The following is a 13,786-nucleotide window of genomic DNA, read 5'->3' as shown; positions in this document are numbered from 1 at the left end:
CGACTGAGAGGCGTTTTTTCTTACAGACCGAAGACGGCCCAAATTCAGACCATTACATCTGCCGTGGTGTGCCGCAGGGTGGAGTGTTGAGCCCTATTTTGTTCAACCTCGTCCTGGTAGGACTAGCGGATTACCTACCACAGACAGTACATGTCTCAATATACGCCGACGACATTTGCATCTGGGCCTCTGCGGTGACTCGCCCTCAGCTAAGAGCCAGGCTTCAGCGGGCGGCAACCATGATGGCTTATTATCTCCGAGAACAAGGCCTCAGTGTGTCTACTGAAAAGTGCGCATTACTTGGTTTTAAGCGGAAACAAATGTCGTATCCTGTTACCATCAATGGTCAAGCTGTATTCTCTGTTAAGACGCATCGCTTTCTGGGCGTCATCATTGACCGCAACCTCTCGTGGAGCCCTCACTGCGTCTATCTGAAGAAGAAGCTAGTCGCCATTGCTCAGGTCTTCAAATTTCTATGCGGGAAAAGCTGGGGTACACCAGTCCATTCTATGTTGCAGCTGTACAGGGTTTTGTTTCTCGGACTCCTACGTTACAGCCTACCAGTGTTGTCAAATGCATGCAAGACGAACTTTCGCGCCTTGGAGAGCATACAAGGTCAAGCCCTACGCACGTGTTTAGGGCTGCCTCGGTGCACCTCAACAGCAGCAACAATCGCCATCGCAGGAGACCATACAATCCAGACACATGTAGCTGTCGACTCTCTCAGAGCGCACATTCGCCATCTGTCAAGGATCCCCGACCATCATTTGGCCTCCCTACCAGCCGAGAGACCTCAAGCGACCTTTTCACGAGTGATTAGCGCTCATCAAGAGTACATACCGGCATCTTTTACACAGGCGGCGAAGCCTTCCTCTCCCCTGTGGTGCCTGCGACAGCCTCAAGTGAATTTTGCTATTCCTGGAATTACAAAAAAGTCCAATCATCCATCGCCGGCTCTGAAGCAACTTACGCTCCTATTACTGCACCAGACGTATCATGACCGCATACATATATATACCGATGGTTCGACCTCACCTACCAGCTCAACTGCCGCATTCGTCGTTCCAGCCAAGAACGTTACAGTTAAATTCAAATTGTCGCACACGACTACATCTACATCGGCAGAACTTGCAGCTCTCCATGCCGCTATGATGTACATCACCGAAGAGCCAACAGAGAAATGGGTCGTATTTTGTGACTCTAAGGCAGCCCTTCACAGCATCAAGTCCGCATTACGTCACAGAACTTACGAGCAAATGACATCTGAAATCAGGGAACTGCACCACCATGCTTTGGAAAAAGGACACCACATTATATTTCAGTGGATTCCTGCTCACTGTGGCATCGTCGGCAACAACCTAGCTGAAAAGGCTGCCCGGTGTGCCCACGAAAATACCAAGACGCGTCCAACACCTTTGGCGAGTTCGGACGCTGCCAGAGAACTTCGCCTACTTGCGCACAAGAAGTCCCAAGATCTCTGGATTTCAAGTGGCTTCAATTGCAGATCACGTAAACCGGACCCTACGCTACGGCTACAACTGCCATCTAGCCTTTGCCGCGGCGAAGCAACCTTGTTGTGTCGCTTGTAACTGGGAGTGGCGTTCACGAACGCATACTCCTACCGTATGGCAATGGCCGAGAGCCCGATGTGCGACTCCTGTGGGTGCGAGGAGACCATCGAGCACCTATTGTGTACCTGCCCTCGCTACGGTGTCCAACGCCTCTCTCTGCGGGCAACTTTACGCAGACTGGACTCGAGACCGTTCACCGAGTCAAAGATACTCGGACCGTGGCCACACCCGTCACTGGGTCGAAAAGCGATTCGTGCACTAGTGCGGTACTTGAAGTGCACGGGCTTAACAGACAGTTTATAGTGTCCTTGTGTATGGTGTCAATCCCACACGTACTCAGTGCTTACTCTCTCCCTTTCTTCCTCTTTCTATTCCCCTTTCCCCCACCCCCAGTGTAGGGCAGCAAACCGGATGCTGTTCTGGTTGACCTCCCTGCCTTTCCTACCCTTGTTTTCTCTCTCTCTCTCTCTTAGCTGAAACTATTTTACACTGGGTTAATCCCGACGGTTCATTAAACGATGGCTTTGTAGGCTGCCGGATACTCAGTATGCAGTTGCTGCTTGCGTTCGGCTGCACGAGCTTGTTGTTGTACCTGGGCTGCAGCATCGACCCGGCGCAGACGAGCTCGTTCCCGGTTCTGCTCGTGGCGTTGCTGTTCAAAAGCTGCCTGCTCCTCAGGAGTATCTATGACGCGAGGCTTACCCATTTCGGAGACGGAGAGAAACTGCTGCGCGTGCGCTCGGCTGCGACGGGGAGCAACGACGTCACTACAGGCGCAGGCCAATCGCGCCCCCCTCTATCTATTTTTTTTTTCGCGCATGGAGTTGCGCCCAAAAACTTTCAGCGTATAGGCGACAGACGGACGGACGAATCGGCTAGCCTTATAGAGCTTCGCTGTAAAAAGCTGCCTTATATTTTAACTGGACAAGCTTGCCTGGTGCGCTACTGAAGATGTTGAGTAATGCATAAAACAATTTAGGAACTACGGCAGAGCAAGTATTTGTATGTTTTAAGAACGAATCGACTACGAATGGTATACTGGAGGAAGCGAATCGAATGAAATGCTTTTCGAATAATTTTTGAATGAAATATTAAACAGTCCGTTTGCGCCACTAATATAAAACAATGTTACATCCTAGTCTTCAAACGCTGACAAGTGTCTTTTATTACCCTGCACATTCTGAAGCTTGGTTTCTTAGAAGCACAAAAATGCAACATTAGGAGCAAATAAGCAGTTCCTTCGCATACTGAGGGCTCTTCGAAGCACAGGCCGTCATGTATAGTCAGATGAAGTTTATAAGCCATACCGTGCGGACCAGTTAGCCCCTGTTTATACCATCTTGACTAAACCTAAGATTGCCGTCGTATATTACGACGGGGTGAGAGAAAAAAAAGAGTGTTGCTTTTTTTTCTACTCTGAGTGGCCGCTGCAGGCGGTGGTACAATATTACGAAACAACAATGCAACAAAGGGTAGTCACATTTAATGCGAAGAAAGCAAGTAGCTCCGACATTCGTAAACACTACAACTTGAGCAACACGCCCTGTCCAATGTTTTGTATGAGCAACATTTAAAAGCGAATGATCGCGGTTTAGCCGGAAAGCCTGCCTTCGTGGACCGCGAATACGCGCAATGTGCCTCGAGCGGCCAGTCGCGCGGCAATATTGCGTGCATTTCCGGGCCTCTTTCACGCTCGCCAATACATTTTTATGTAGCACGTATTGAGCAACAGAAAGCACTATCGGGAGTTTTACATGTCACTCAGCAATTTTCTCATTGGCACTTTTCATTTAAGTATAATATTTGGGATGTTGATAATTAATTAGGACTAATTATGTAGTTAACCATATTGCAAAAATAATGCGAGTATCTCCAAGTGACGGCAAACAACATTACTTTTGTTCTGTCCAGCTGAGTGGCATTTGCATGCATTCAATGTATGGCTCAAGTTAGGTGGGACACCCTGCATACACTATAGCCGCAACGAAAGGTGTCGTATATTTGGTACAATCTTTCGGTTGATCATGCACAGTTCGTGATGTGAGGTATTCGAAAACTATTTAAAAATATCCGTATTTGGGGGAGGAGGGCGAATAAGGACAATTTGATTCGAGGACTTAATCGAATAGTACGTTATTCGATTCGTTATCAGAAAATGTTGAAAACTCGCACACTCCCCCTTTACCCTAATTCGACGCACACAACCGGCAGTAAGAGTCCACCACCGAAACTTTGTAAAGCATGTCACTGCGGAGTTTGATCGAGAAATACATCGCTGCGTAGAATTGATGCATTCAGAAGCAGCGATAATCACTTGTGCCTACGTCGTGCTACAACGTCGACGCACCTCTTGCAGCTGCAATCCGGCGACGCCGTGTACACGCTGGCACGGGGCGAAGTAGTCGACAGGCTGGGCGAGCGAAGGCTAGGCGCCCTCTTCGAGGCGCGCGCTCGTCTCGTGGTCGAGGCGACGGTCATCGAGGAGGCGACGGGAATACGGGAGACTTCGCGCAGCGAGCAGGCCGTCTTCTCCACGTCACCGTTCCTGGTGTCGACGGCACGGAGCGAGAAGAGCTTCAAGCCGGGAGCAAAGTTCTACGTAACGGTGAGAGCAGACCAACGTCGCTGGCTTAACCATTGATCAAAGCAAAGCCAGGTGCAAACGCTCTTAGCTTGTGATGCAGTTAGCGTGTGATGAAATCAAGAAATTCGCTGGCATCAGATGGAATCATCTGGCGCAAGACAGGGGTAAATGGCAGATTCGCTGGAAGAGGCATTTGTCCTGCAGTGGTCATGAACGCGATGATAGTGATGGTTAAACGTACTTGCATTCTGAAATTGCTGGCATTAGGGAACAAGAACTAGATTTTTGCAGGCAGTGTAACGCGCAGAAGTGATAAGTTGTTTATCAACACAACCTAACCGGTAACAAGCAAATGGAAGTCGACCGTGGCCGATGATTAGATGGAGTACTGTTAACAGGAAACCTGCATGCATATCATAAGTTTGGCCAATATGTAGAGATACTTGCAGGTAACTACCATACATGTATCAATCAACAGTAATCGAATAAGACAACATGAACCCTGAGTCTCTAATCTGCAGCCACCGATAGGACCAGGAGACTCACCTTCATCAGGAATTGATGCGGACGTGTCTCCTTGCCGAATAGTTCGCTCGGGGCTAATGCTTCCCTGGTTCGCTTATTGTTGCTCCCTAAACTGTTATTCTTATTTACTCCAACTGTTCTGCGCTCATCTCCGAAACTGCGACATCCTTTCATGACGTTAGCGCTACACCACTGCCAGACACAACTTGACGCGGCGAATGATTTTTGTGTGCGGATCGCTGGTGTGTGTGTCAGCCCCAACGCCGAATACCTGAGTGTCGTCCTTGTGTCTCGCGTCCCAGAAATGGACATTCCATTTACTATGAAAGAACTGGACGTCCCTTTGCTGCTTCTCGACGTTATCTTCACCAGGGCGCGACGGCCTCACCTATGCAGCTATTTCCTATCTTGGACAAGAGGCCAGGCAAGGACTGTTGAATTACTACGACCACTCATGGCATGAAGGCATTGTTCCTGTTGCACCAATAAACTCCGATCATCGTCATCATTGTTCCTCAGTAATGGAAGATTAATAGGCTCGTACCGCTCCTCAAACAAGGAAAGTCGCTTGTCGACTTGATGTCATTGCCCTGGCAAGCTGGACAGGGAAAGTAATGAAAAAGATCATACTTACACGCCTAGAATGGTATCTTGAACGTCACAATGTGTACCCTGACTCCATGACAGGTTTTCAGCGAGGCAGGTGCATTAATAAACAACGTTCATAGAACAAGAAAAATGCCTCAAGCGCATATCAGTGGCGCTCTTTCTTGATATGTAAGGGGCCTACGATAATGTCACACATGAAGGGATCCTCAAGTGAAGGCAGGTTGTTGGAATTAGTGGCCGAATGTTTCAGTGGATCCACGACTTTTTCACCAGAACGTCCTTCTTCGTGAAAGATCAAAGATGGCCCAACTGCGAACTATTATACATACGTTCACGTCCCACAGGCCGGGGTATTGAGCCATATTCTCTTTAACCTAACTATGGTTAGCCTTGCTGAAATATTACCCAAGAGAATTCAGCTATCAATGTGCGCTGATTATATTTGTCTTTGGTCTTCTGCGCTTATTCGTCTTCAAGTGCGCGCAAGAATTTAGCGGGCAGCCACCTTAACTTGTTCATATATCGGAAAAAAAGGCCATAGTGTGTCCATCGAAAAATGCCCGTCAATCGCGTTTACGCGCAAACCCATGTTGCCGTACCCTGTTTCTCTCTATGGCCGGGCTGTCACATACCAGAAGTATCATCGCTTCTTAGGTGTGATTATAGGAGCGACCTTCATGGAGCCTCCACTCCATGTGCCTGAATGGAGACTAATTTCGATTGTACATATAGTAAAGTTCCTGTGCAGAAAATCCTGGACCATGTCGGTACGGGCCATGCTGCAGCTGTACAGAACACTGTTTTGGGGTTTCTTACGGTACAGCTTGCCGGTTTTGGCGAACACAAGTAAAACAAATATTCGTCCCCTCGAAAGTTTGCAAGGCCAGGCTCTACGAACTTGTCTTGGGCTACCACGATGCGCCTCGACTCACGCAACAATCATGATTGCTAAAGACTACTTCGTTCCAGCATATATATCAATTGACAACATTAGGTCACCTAGTCACTACCTTGCTGCTTTGCTAGCACAAACACCTCACGCCACATTTTCCAAACTTGTTTGGACGCATCAAGGCTACCTTCCGTCGGGCTTTAAGCCAGCAGCTGTTACTTACAACAGCACTGTTACCACTGTGGCGCCCACGACGGCCACAAGTACGCCCCACGATTCCGCGAATTGCGAAGAGGGCCCGTCATTAAACAGTGGCTCTACGTCAGTTCACACTGTCATTACTGAACGTGGCATATGAACAAAGAACCCACATTTACACCGATGGATCTGTCTCAGCCACCAGCTACACAGGCGCTGTTATCATCCCGGCCTTACAAGTCACAATTACATTAAAGGTGTCCCATATAACGACCTCTACGGCAACAGAACTTGCCGCCCTACGTGCCGCGGTTAATTACATCGCACAAGCAAAATATCGAATGTGGCTCGTGTTTTGTGGCTCCAGGGCAGCCCTTCGGAGTTTGCAAACAGCCTTACGATGCAAGACTTATGAATAACTGGTGCTTGAGATCAGCGAGATTATCCATCAAGCCCTCATAAACGTACATGACATCACCTTCCAATGGCTTTCGGGGCACTGTGGCATCGTTGAAAATGACCTTGCTGATGATGCCACCCGATCAGCCCGTAAAGAAACCCTGACACTTTCTATACCCTTATCATGGACAGACGCTGCGAGTGGTCATCGTTTACTTAAACCAAGACTGATACTCTGTGGAACACCCTGATTTTCTCCAACTGCTATCTCCACCGGTTGGATCCTACATTGAAGCTGCATATTCAATCGAACTTCTCCCACCGCGATGCAACTTTACTGTGCCGCCTCTGGTTGGGAGTGGCTTTTGCGAAAGGCTACCCATTATTTTTTGGAATGTCCGACACACCTACCTGTGGCTCAAGAGACGAAAGAGCACGTGTTGTGTGTCTGTAATCTCTGTGACATCGAACGCGACGTTCTTCAGAGTGTGTTAAACCCATTAGACAGCAGACCATTTTCAGAGACTAAGATTCTCAGACCATGGCGGCACGCGTCGCAGGCTTACAAAGCGACGTGGGTACCCCTACGTTTCATGAAATCGACTGGCCTCAGTGACCCATTATAGGCGTGAAGTTATCGGCAACCACATGTATTCACACGGATAGCACCTTCTTCCCTCCCTCTCCTTTCTTTTCTTTCCTTAAACCCCTTCCCCCGTGAAGCGTAGCAAACCGGACTTGCACCTGGTTAACCTCCTTACCTTTCTCCTTACCTTTCCTTCCTTCTTTTCCTCCTCCTCCTACTCCAACTCTTATGTGTTCCTTATTGGAAACGCCAATATGCCCACGTGTGACACATCCCGCTGTGAAGAGACGCTCGCACACATTATCTGTGCCTGCCCGCGCCACAATGCCGAGAGGCAAGTGATATGCAGAGTGATGGACCAATTGCACACTCGTCCGCTATCAGCACTAAAAGAACTAGGCCAGTGCTTTCAAATAACATCAGCACCGAAGGCTTTAGTCGCGTTACTAAGAGTCCTGCGGTCTACGGGCCTTCAAGATATACTTTAAGAACGACGTCCCCTACCGCTCTATAGGGTGCTCGGTTTGTTTGTGCTCGTCTTTCTTTCTCTCTCTCTCCTTTCCACTATCTTTCTCTTCTTATTCCACTATTCCTTCCCCCGAGCAGGGTAGCCAACCGGAACTACCTCTGGTTAAACTACCGGTCATTCTATGCTCTCTCCCTCACTCTCCCTCTCCCTCTCTCTCTGTCTCTCTATCTATCTATCTATCTATCTATCTATCTATCTATCTATCTATCTATCTATCTATCTCTCTACTCCACTGAGCCCCTCGTCTGAATTGCGTGAACTATGGTCTCTGGAAATGACAGTTAGTTTGTAGTGTCTATATCAACCTATGCTTTGTCTTTGCACCGTCTTTTCGCGTCCGGTTATTTCTGTTTTGTCGAGCTGTTTTCAATCAATTCGTGTTTTCGCCGATTTCTCTACTCCGCCTCTTCAACGCTCGCAGGCGGATGTGACGTACGCCAACGGTGAGCCCGCAGCGAATGTGCCGACTAAGCTGACGTGCGAAAACTGCCACGTCTCGTCTACGACCTACAGCACCAATGAAAACGGTGTTGTGACTTTCTTCGTCGCCTCCAGGACTAACGACACGGGATTCAAATTCATGGTAGGAACCTGCACGTATATATATATATATATAGACGCATCTTATTGTATACCCTATACTTTGATTTCCTTGCGCTGTGCAGCTGAATTATTGTACCGGCTAAGTGCTACCTGCCTGAGACTCCTTGCATATACCCTCGGACGTTTTCATAAATAAATTACGAGAGCTAACCGAGACCAAAAAAAAGCTCTTTTGCCACCCTTCTTCCCTCTAACTTTGGGGGAAGTTGACACTACATTCTATGGTGTTGTGCAGCTGAGCACGAGGTCGCGGGATCGAATCCCGGCCACGGCGGCCGCATTTTGTTGGGGGCGAAATGCGATAACACCCGTGTATATAGATTTAGGTGCACGTTAAAGAACCCCAGGTGGTCGAAATTTCCGGAGTCCTCCACTACGGCGTGCCTCATAATCAGAAAGTGGTTTTGGCACGTAAAACGCCATAATTTAATTTTAATTTTAACACTACATTGTGCGAGACTACTGCGTCGACACCGAAAACAATTACCGACCACGAAGTATATCGCATATCCCGCGAGAGGACGTAGCACTCTAGGATGCAGTATCAGCACAAAATGCCACCGAGAAACGTTACACCTATAATGCGCATAAGTAAATAAGCACTTTTTATGATAAAAAACTAGAAGTGGTAAATTTGTCCTCGTACATGAATGTGCTGCTTTGCGCACCTAACCATGGTTATTTGAGCAAATAATGTTGTTGTTGTTGTAGTCGTCGTTGTCGTCGTCGTTGTTGTAGTCGTTGTAGTCGTCGCCGTCGTCGTCGATTTTGTTTGTGTTGTCGTCGTCGTCGTCGTCGTCGTCGTCGTTGTTGTTGTTGTTGTTGTTGTTGTTGTTGTTTGAAACAACATAACAGTGGGTAGTAAAAACTGAAAGCAAGATATTTTATTACGGGTCTTTATCTGGTCTCAAGAGTCACAACTTGAACTTAAAGCCGTATGCTTCGGTATGTGCCCCCATTTACTGGGCGTCGGTCAGCATATTTGTACGTCCGTAGTATGCGTAACACGTTTGTTTTCCATTATCTTGTAGTCTTTTTTTTAAGCCAGTGGTAGATCTTGTTCCTAAACTTTGTCCCGGGGCAGTCGGCTTTCTGGTACTGTCTTTTATAACATAATTGAGCAAAGGAAGACAGTTAAGAAAGGCTTGGTACCAGAATACGTCCCCTCTGTTCTGCCACGAAGGAAAGAGAAAATGAGGAACTCCCACAGTAAGCTTCTGACGTCTTTTCCTTTCTCAATTATGAGCACACTTCCCTAGTAAGCTACGATCCACAGTGGTCCAACAAGGCATACATCCCGCTGGAATCATCGTTTTGACGCAGGCAATTTCTCTTGTCAAAGTGTTGGGTCTTATAGCCATAAAAAACCTTGTTCGACCGCTCTCCGACCACATTTCGACTACTGTATCTCTTTTCAAACCACCCTCTTCTTGTGAACCTTCGTTGTTTGGACCTGGTACACAGTGTAACATGCTGTCGTGCACAGGTGGAAACCGCTGATCCAAAGTATAGAGCCAAGCAGCAAGCTCGAAACGAATTCTCGATGAACTTGTACCGGGACAACTCTGGTAAATATATGTTCATCCAGAGGAAGGACCCCAAGACGCTGTTCAAGGTGAGACCCCGTGTGATCGCCACTGCTCAGTCTGATACTCCCAAGACATTTACTTAATCCTATTGTCATTGAATTTAACTGTGGTCGTTTTAACGATTTAACGAGTATATTCTGTCGCGGATAAGTACTGGCAGCTTGAGGCCAAAAGCTCGGATTTTGCTGGCGTCTAAAACAATCTGCGCTAATTAATAATTGTGCTTTTAATGTCACGGCCTTCTCTCTTTCTCTTTCTTTATCTCTATTCATTGACTTTTGGCCACTCAACCACTTCCTGTCGCTTTTTTGCCAGTGAAGTCCGCAAATTCGCTTGTGTTCTTGCAGTTTCTTTTTTTCCTTCTTGCTGCACCAGTTTTATCCGAATAGCTCTTACTTATTCTTCTTTACAGGTTTACTCAACATTTGAGGCAATACTGTTCACATCTCAGAAAATCCAAGTGATGTCAGCCTACTACGTGGTAAGCATTTTCAAGATGTTGAAAACAAATAATATCGACATTACAGTTCTATTTCCAAGGCTTTGAAAGAGAATACCTAGTACGACTTTAACCACTGAGAAAAAGCCTGTAAATACGCAAACATACCCTTGGAAAGCTATACCACTGACACTAGATAAGCAAAGCGGATACGTTATTGCATGCGTATACGCATACTGAAGCCATGATATAGTGAGAACAAATGTGGCGAACAGCGCTTGTGTCCTCTCTTCTCGTCCGCGTGCCTTCGTTGCACTCCTACACACTGAACGTATTCCAACTTACCCAGTTCACGTTACTTGAACAAATGTTTCAGAGCACAAAATTCTATTAGACGTACCTTAACTCATTTAAGCTGCAGCCATAAATAGGTAGTGCAAGACACCGGTCTCGTCTTGGGCTAGCCGTGTGCTAACGCGGGTCTAGTTTCCTGAACTTCAATTAAGCTTGTTTAAATTTCACTGGGCGGAATAACACAAACTACGAGCTACATAAACCTACGAGCCATCAGCTCTATTCTGAGGCGGCGCTTAGAGCTATGGTTTTATGGGAATCCAAAAAACACTCGTGTACTTAGACTTAGGAGCGTCTTAAGGAACCGCAGATGCGCAGAATCAATCCGGAACCCCCCTCTACGGCATCTTCCATAGTCCCAGCATTGCTTCCGGACGTTAAACTCCGTGAATGAATCAAATCAGCAGGATTTTTTTTCTCTTGACAGGTTTTGTCCCGAGGTCGTGTGCTGAAAGCAGGCAAAGTCGCCACGGGACCCAACGTGCTCGAGCACAGGGTGACTTTCATCGTGACACCGGAAATGTCACCCAGCTTCCGGGTCCTTGTGGTCGGTTTCCTGGATGGACAGCTCGCCACAGACGCCATTTACGTCAACGCCGAACCAACCTGCACCAAGGGCTCGCACGTGAGTGAGAGAGAGCTGGCGAACAATATTGGGCGCAATAGTAGACAAAACGCTTTAGGTAATTCAAAGACGGATAACCGAAAGTTGCGTACAGGCAGTCCAACAGCATGAATTCTTTTAAAGCTTCAAAGCTTTTCGGCAGTAATTCCTTCCGATGGCCTGCCAAGAACTGAAAACTATCAGAAATAGCATTATCACAGTCGATGAGATGAATTTTTTCCCCCTTGCGTCATATGCAACAGTCATACAGCTCCAAAGAATTCCAATTACAGAGACGCTGTATTCATTTCCATTTCTTTCATTATTTATTTATTTATTTATTTATTTATTTATTTATTTATTTATTTATTTATTTATTCCTTTTCTTGTTCTGCATGTTGCTGTGTTAAAGATTTGTAGGTTCGAGCAACAAAATTTAATACGTTAGTGGCTCTTTACTAATCTTCCGGTCTATAATTTTGCTTGCTGCCCGTCCTTACTATTACCAATCGTAACAGACCTGCTCAGTGAGAATACAGCGCAGATTAGCACTACTGGGATACAGCGCTGCACAGGTAGCCACTTGTCATGTTTTCTGCTTGTTCTTTAACGTTTTGACGAATATCTGAAGGGTTACTGCTCAACATGCTTCGCCGAGGATTTGCATTTCAAATGGCAGCGTGCGACTAAGGACGGAGTGTAATCTACCGTTCAATGACACGTTCACGGAAGTTTTATGCGAGGCCATTTTTTATCCATAGCCAAAAATGTAAGTCTTTAATCTTTCTTTATCTTATTTTGCTTCATGAACAGCATAGCCGGTATCATAAGAAATATAATTTTCAGTTGCCTAAGGCTCCTCGCATATGTCACCTTGCGGATGTGTATATGAAACCTTTGAATAAGTTCACCTCGTTGGCGGATTCCTGCACCAAATCATCCCAGTGGATATCCATGCTCCGTCAACTGCACTTAAAAATAAAAACGTCCCTTCCACGTCGGGGCTGTGTGTGTCTGGGACAATGGCTTGGCTAACAAATAAGCTATTTAGTTTATTAATCGTGTTAACTATACTCATCAAGGAAAAATAAGGCCTTTCGCTACAGTGGTACGTGCCCGGTGGCTGGTAGTTCAATGTACAGCAAACGTTCTTAATAGCCCCTCCAACATGACAGTTACAGCTTCAAATACGTGTAGCACCAGCTCTAAATACTACACTGTGTGGCCAGCAACCACACAGTAATCTCTGGTGGTTTACCGTCCGAGTATCCATAAGCAAGATAATTTCTAGGGACGATGGTGTGCCCTTTAGGCCTGCTTGTCCTTGTCTACTATGTGTTTCCCCACCGACTGCTCTCTGTTCTCGGCATTTGGACCACCGGTGCAGTTTACGTTGGAGAGGGAGCACCGTAACGAAATGCTGGAGCCTGGCGCCTCGGAGACGCTGGTACTGAAGGGCAAGGCCGGGACGCGAGTCGGCCTGCTGGGTGTGGACCAGGCAGTGTACCTGCTGAGACGAAAAGACCTACTCACGCGAAGAAAGGTGAGACTATAACCTATTCTGTATGCACGTACACGTTGACGTGAAACGGCATGCTGATGTCCCAATACGGAGGTATCCAGAGGTGTAAATTATTAATAAATAATCGGTGAGAAGTTACCAGAGTTTGTTGATGACATCGCCGAAGCAGGCACAGCAGCGCGTCGCGGAAATATTTCTGGCGCTTTTCTTTTGTGAAGTTCTCGAACTGCAGCATTTACGGCACCCGTTATCTCTTCCCCCTAGCAAAAGTCATGCATGTATAGCAACTGAATGTCAACAGAAAATATCTTCAATCCCATAGAAATTCAACATAAATGTGCAACAGAAATTTCATAACGATTTTAGTGAACGCTTTAAACCTTCTCCGAGCAGAGCTTTTACAGCTAGAAGAAAGCTGCCGCTTTTGTCAAGTCGGGGGTCAGTGCGCTCACGAAGGTTTCGTGGATGGTGCCGGACCAGGTGCCGGCAAAAAGAACGGTCCCGAGTGATGTTTAAGAGAAAACAAGGTTTATATTCAAACGTACGTGGTTGAATTTTACAAACACGGCTCCAACTCTCGCAGCACACTACATGCTAGAGTCTTTGCATGTCCAAGGCTCTGTCTCACAGCAGTTCAGATCAGATATTTATGCTGCTTATTTCCCTCTTTCACTCGTCGAGGGAATTCAATGGCCGATCACAAACACCGAACCGTTCACTACCTCCTGCCCCCAACGTCCCACCGCTTTGCCGGCTGTCTTGTCTGCAACGTTGTATAATAC

At 46.9% G+C, this 13,786-nt stretch overlaps 1 protein-coding gene across 1 annotated transcript in view; it reads left to right on the top strand.

Annotated features, from left to right (window-relative positions):
* LOC126541696 (venom factor-like) overlaps positions 1–13,786 on the top strand; it is a 96,829-nt gene that overhangs the window by 24,362 nt on the left and 58,681 nt on the right. The window contains exons 9-14 of the mRNA XM_050188583.3: positions 3,928–4,176; positions 8,315–8,476; positions 9,983–10,111; positions 10,498–10,566; positions 11,306–11,503; positions 12,870–13,025. Of these exons, the coding sequence (XP_050044540.1) occupies positions 3,928–4,176; positions 8,315–8,476; positions 9,983–10,111; positions 10,498–10,566; positions 11,306–11,503; positions 12,870–13,025 (963 nt within the window). The remainder of the gene's footprint in view (positions 1–3,927; positions 4,177–8,314; positions 8,477–9,982; positions 10,112–10,497; positions 10,567–11,305; positions 11,504–12,869; positions 13,026–13,786) is intronic.

Source organism: Dermacentor andersoni, chromosome 2 (assembly GCF_023375885.2).
Source record: "Dermacentor andersoni chromosome 2, qqDerAnde1_hic_scaffold, whole genome shotgun sequence".
Classification (NCBI taxonomy): Eukaryota; Metazoa; Arthropoda; class Arachnida; order Ixodida; family Ixodidae; genus Dermacentor; species Dermacentor andersoni.
The sequence above is the reverse complement of the archived record's forward strand: the minus strand, read 5'-3'. Positions and strand labels throughout refer to the sequence as shown.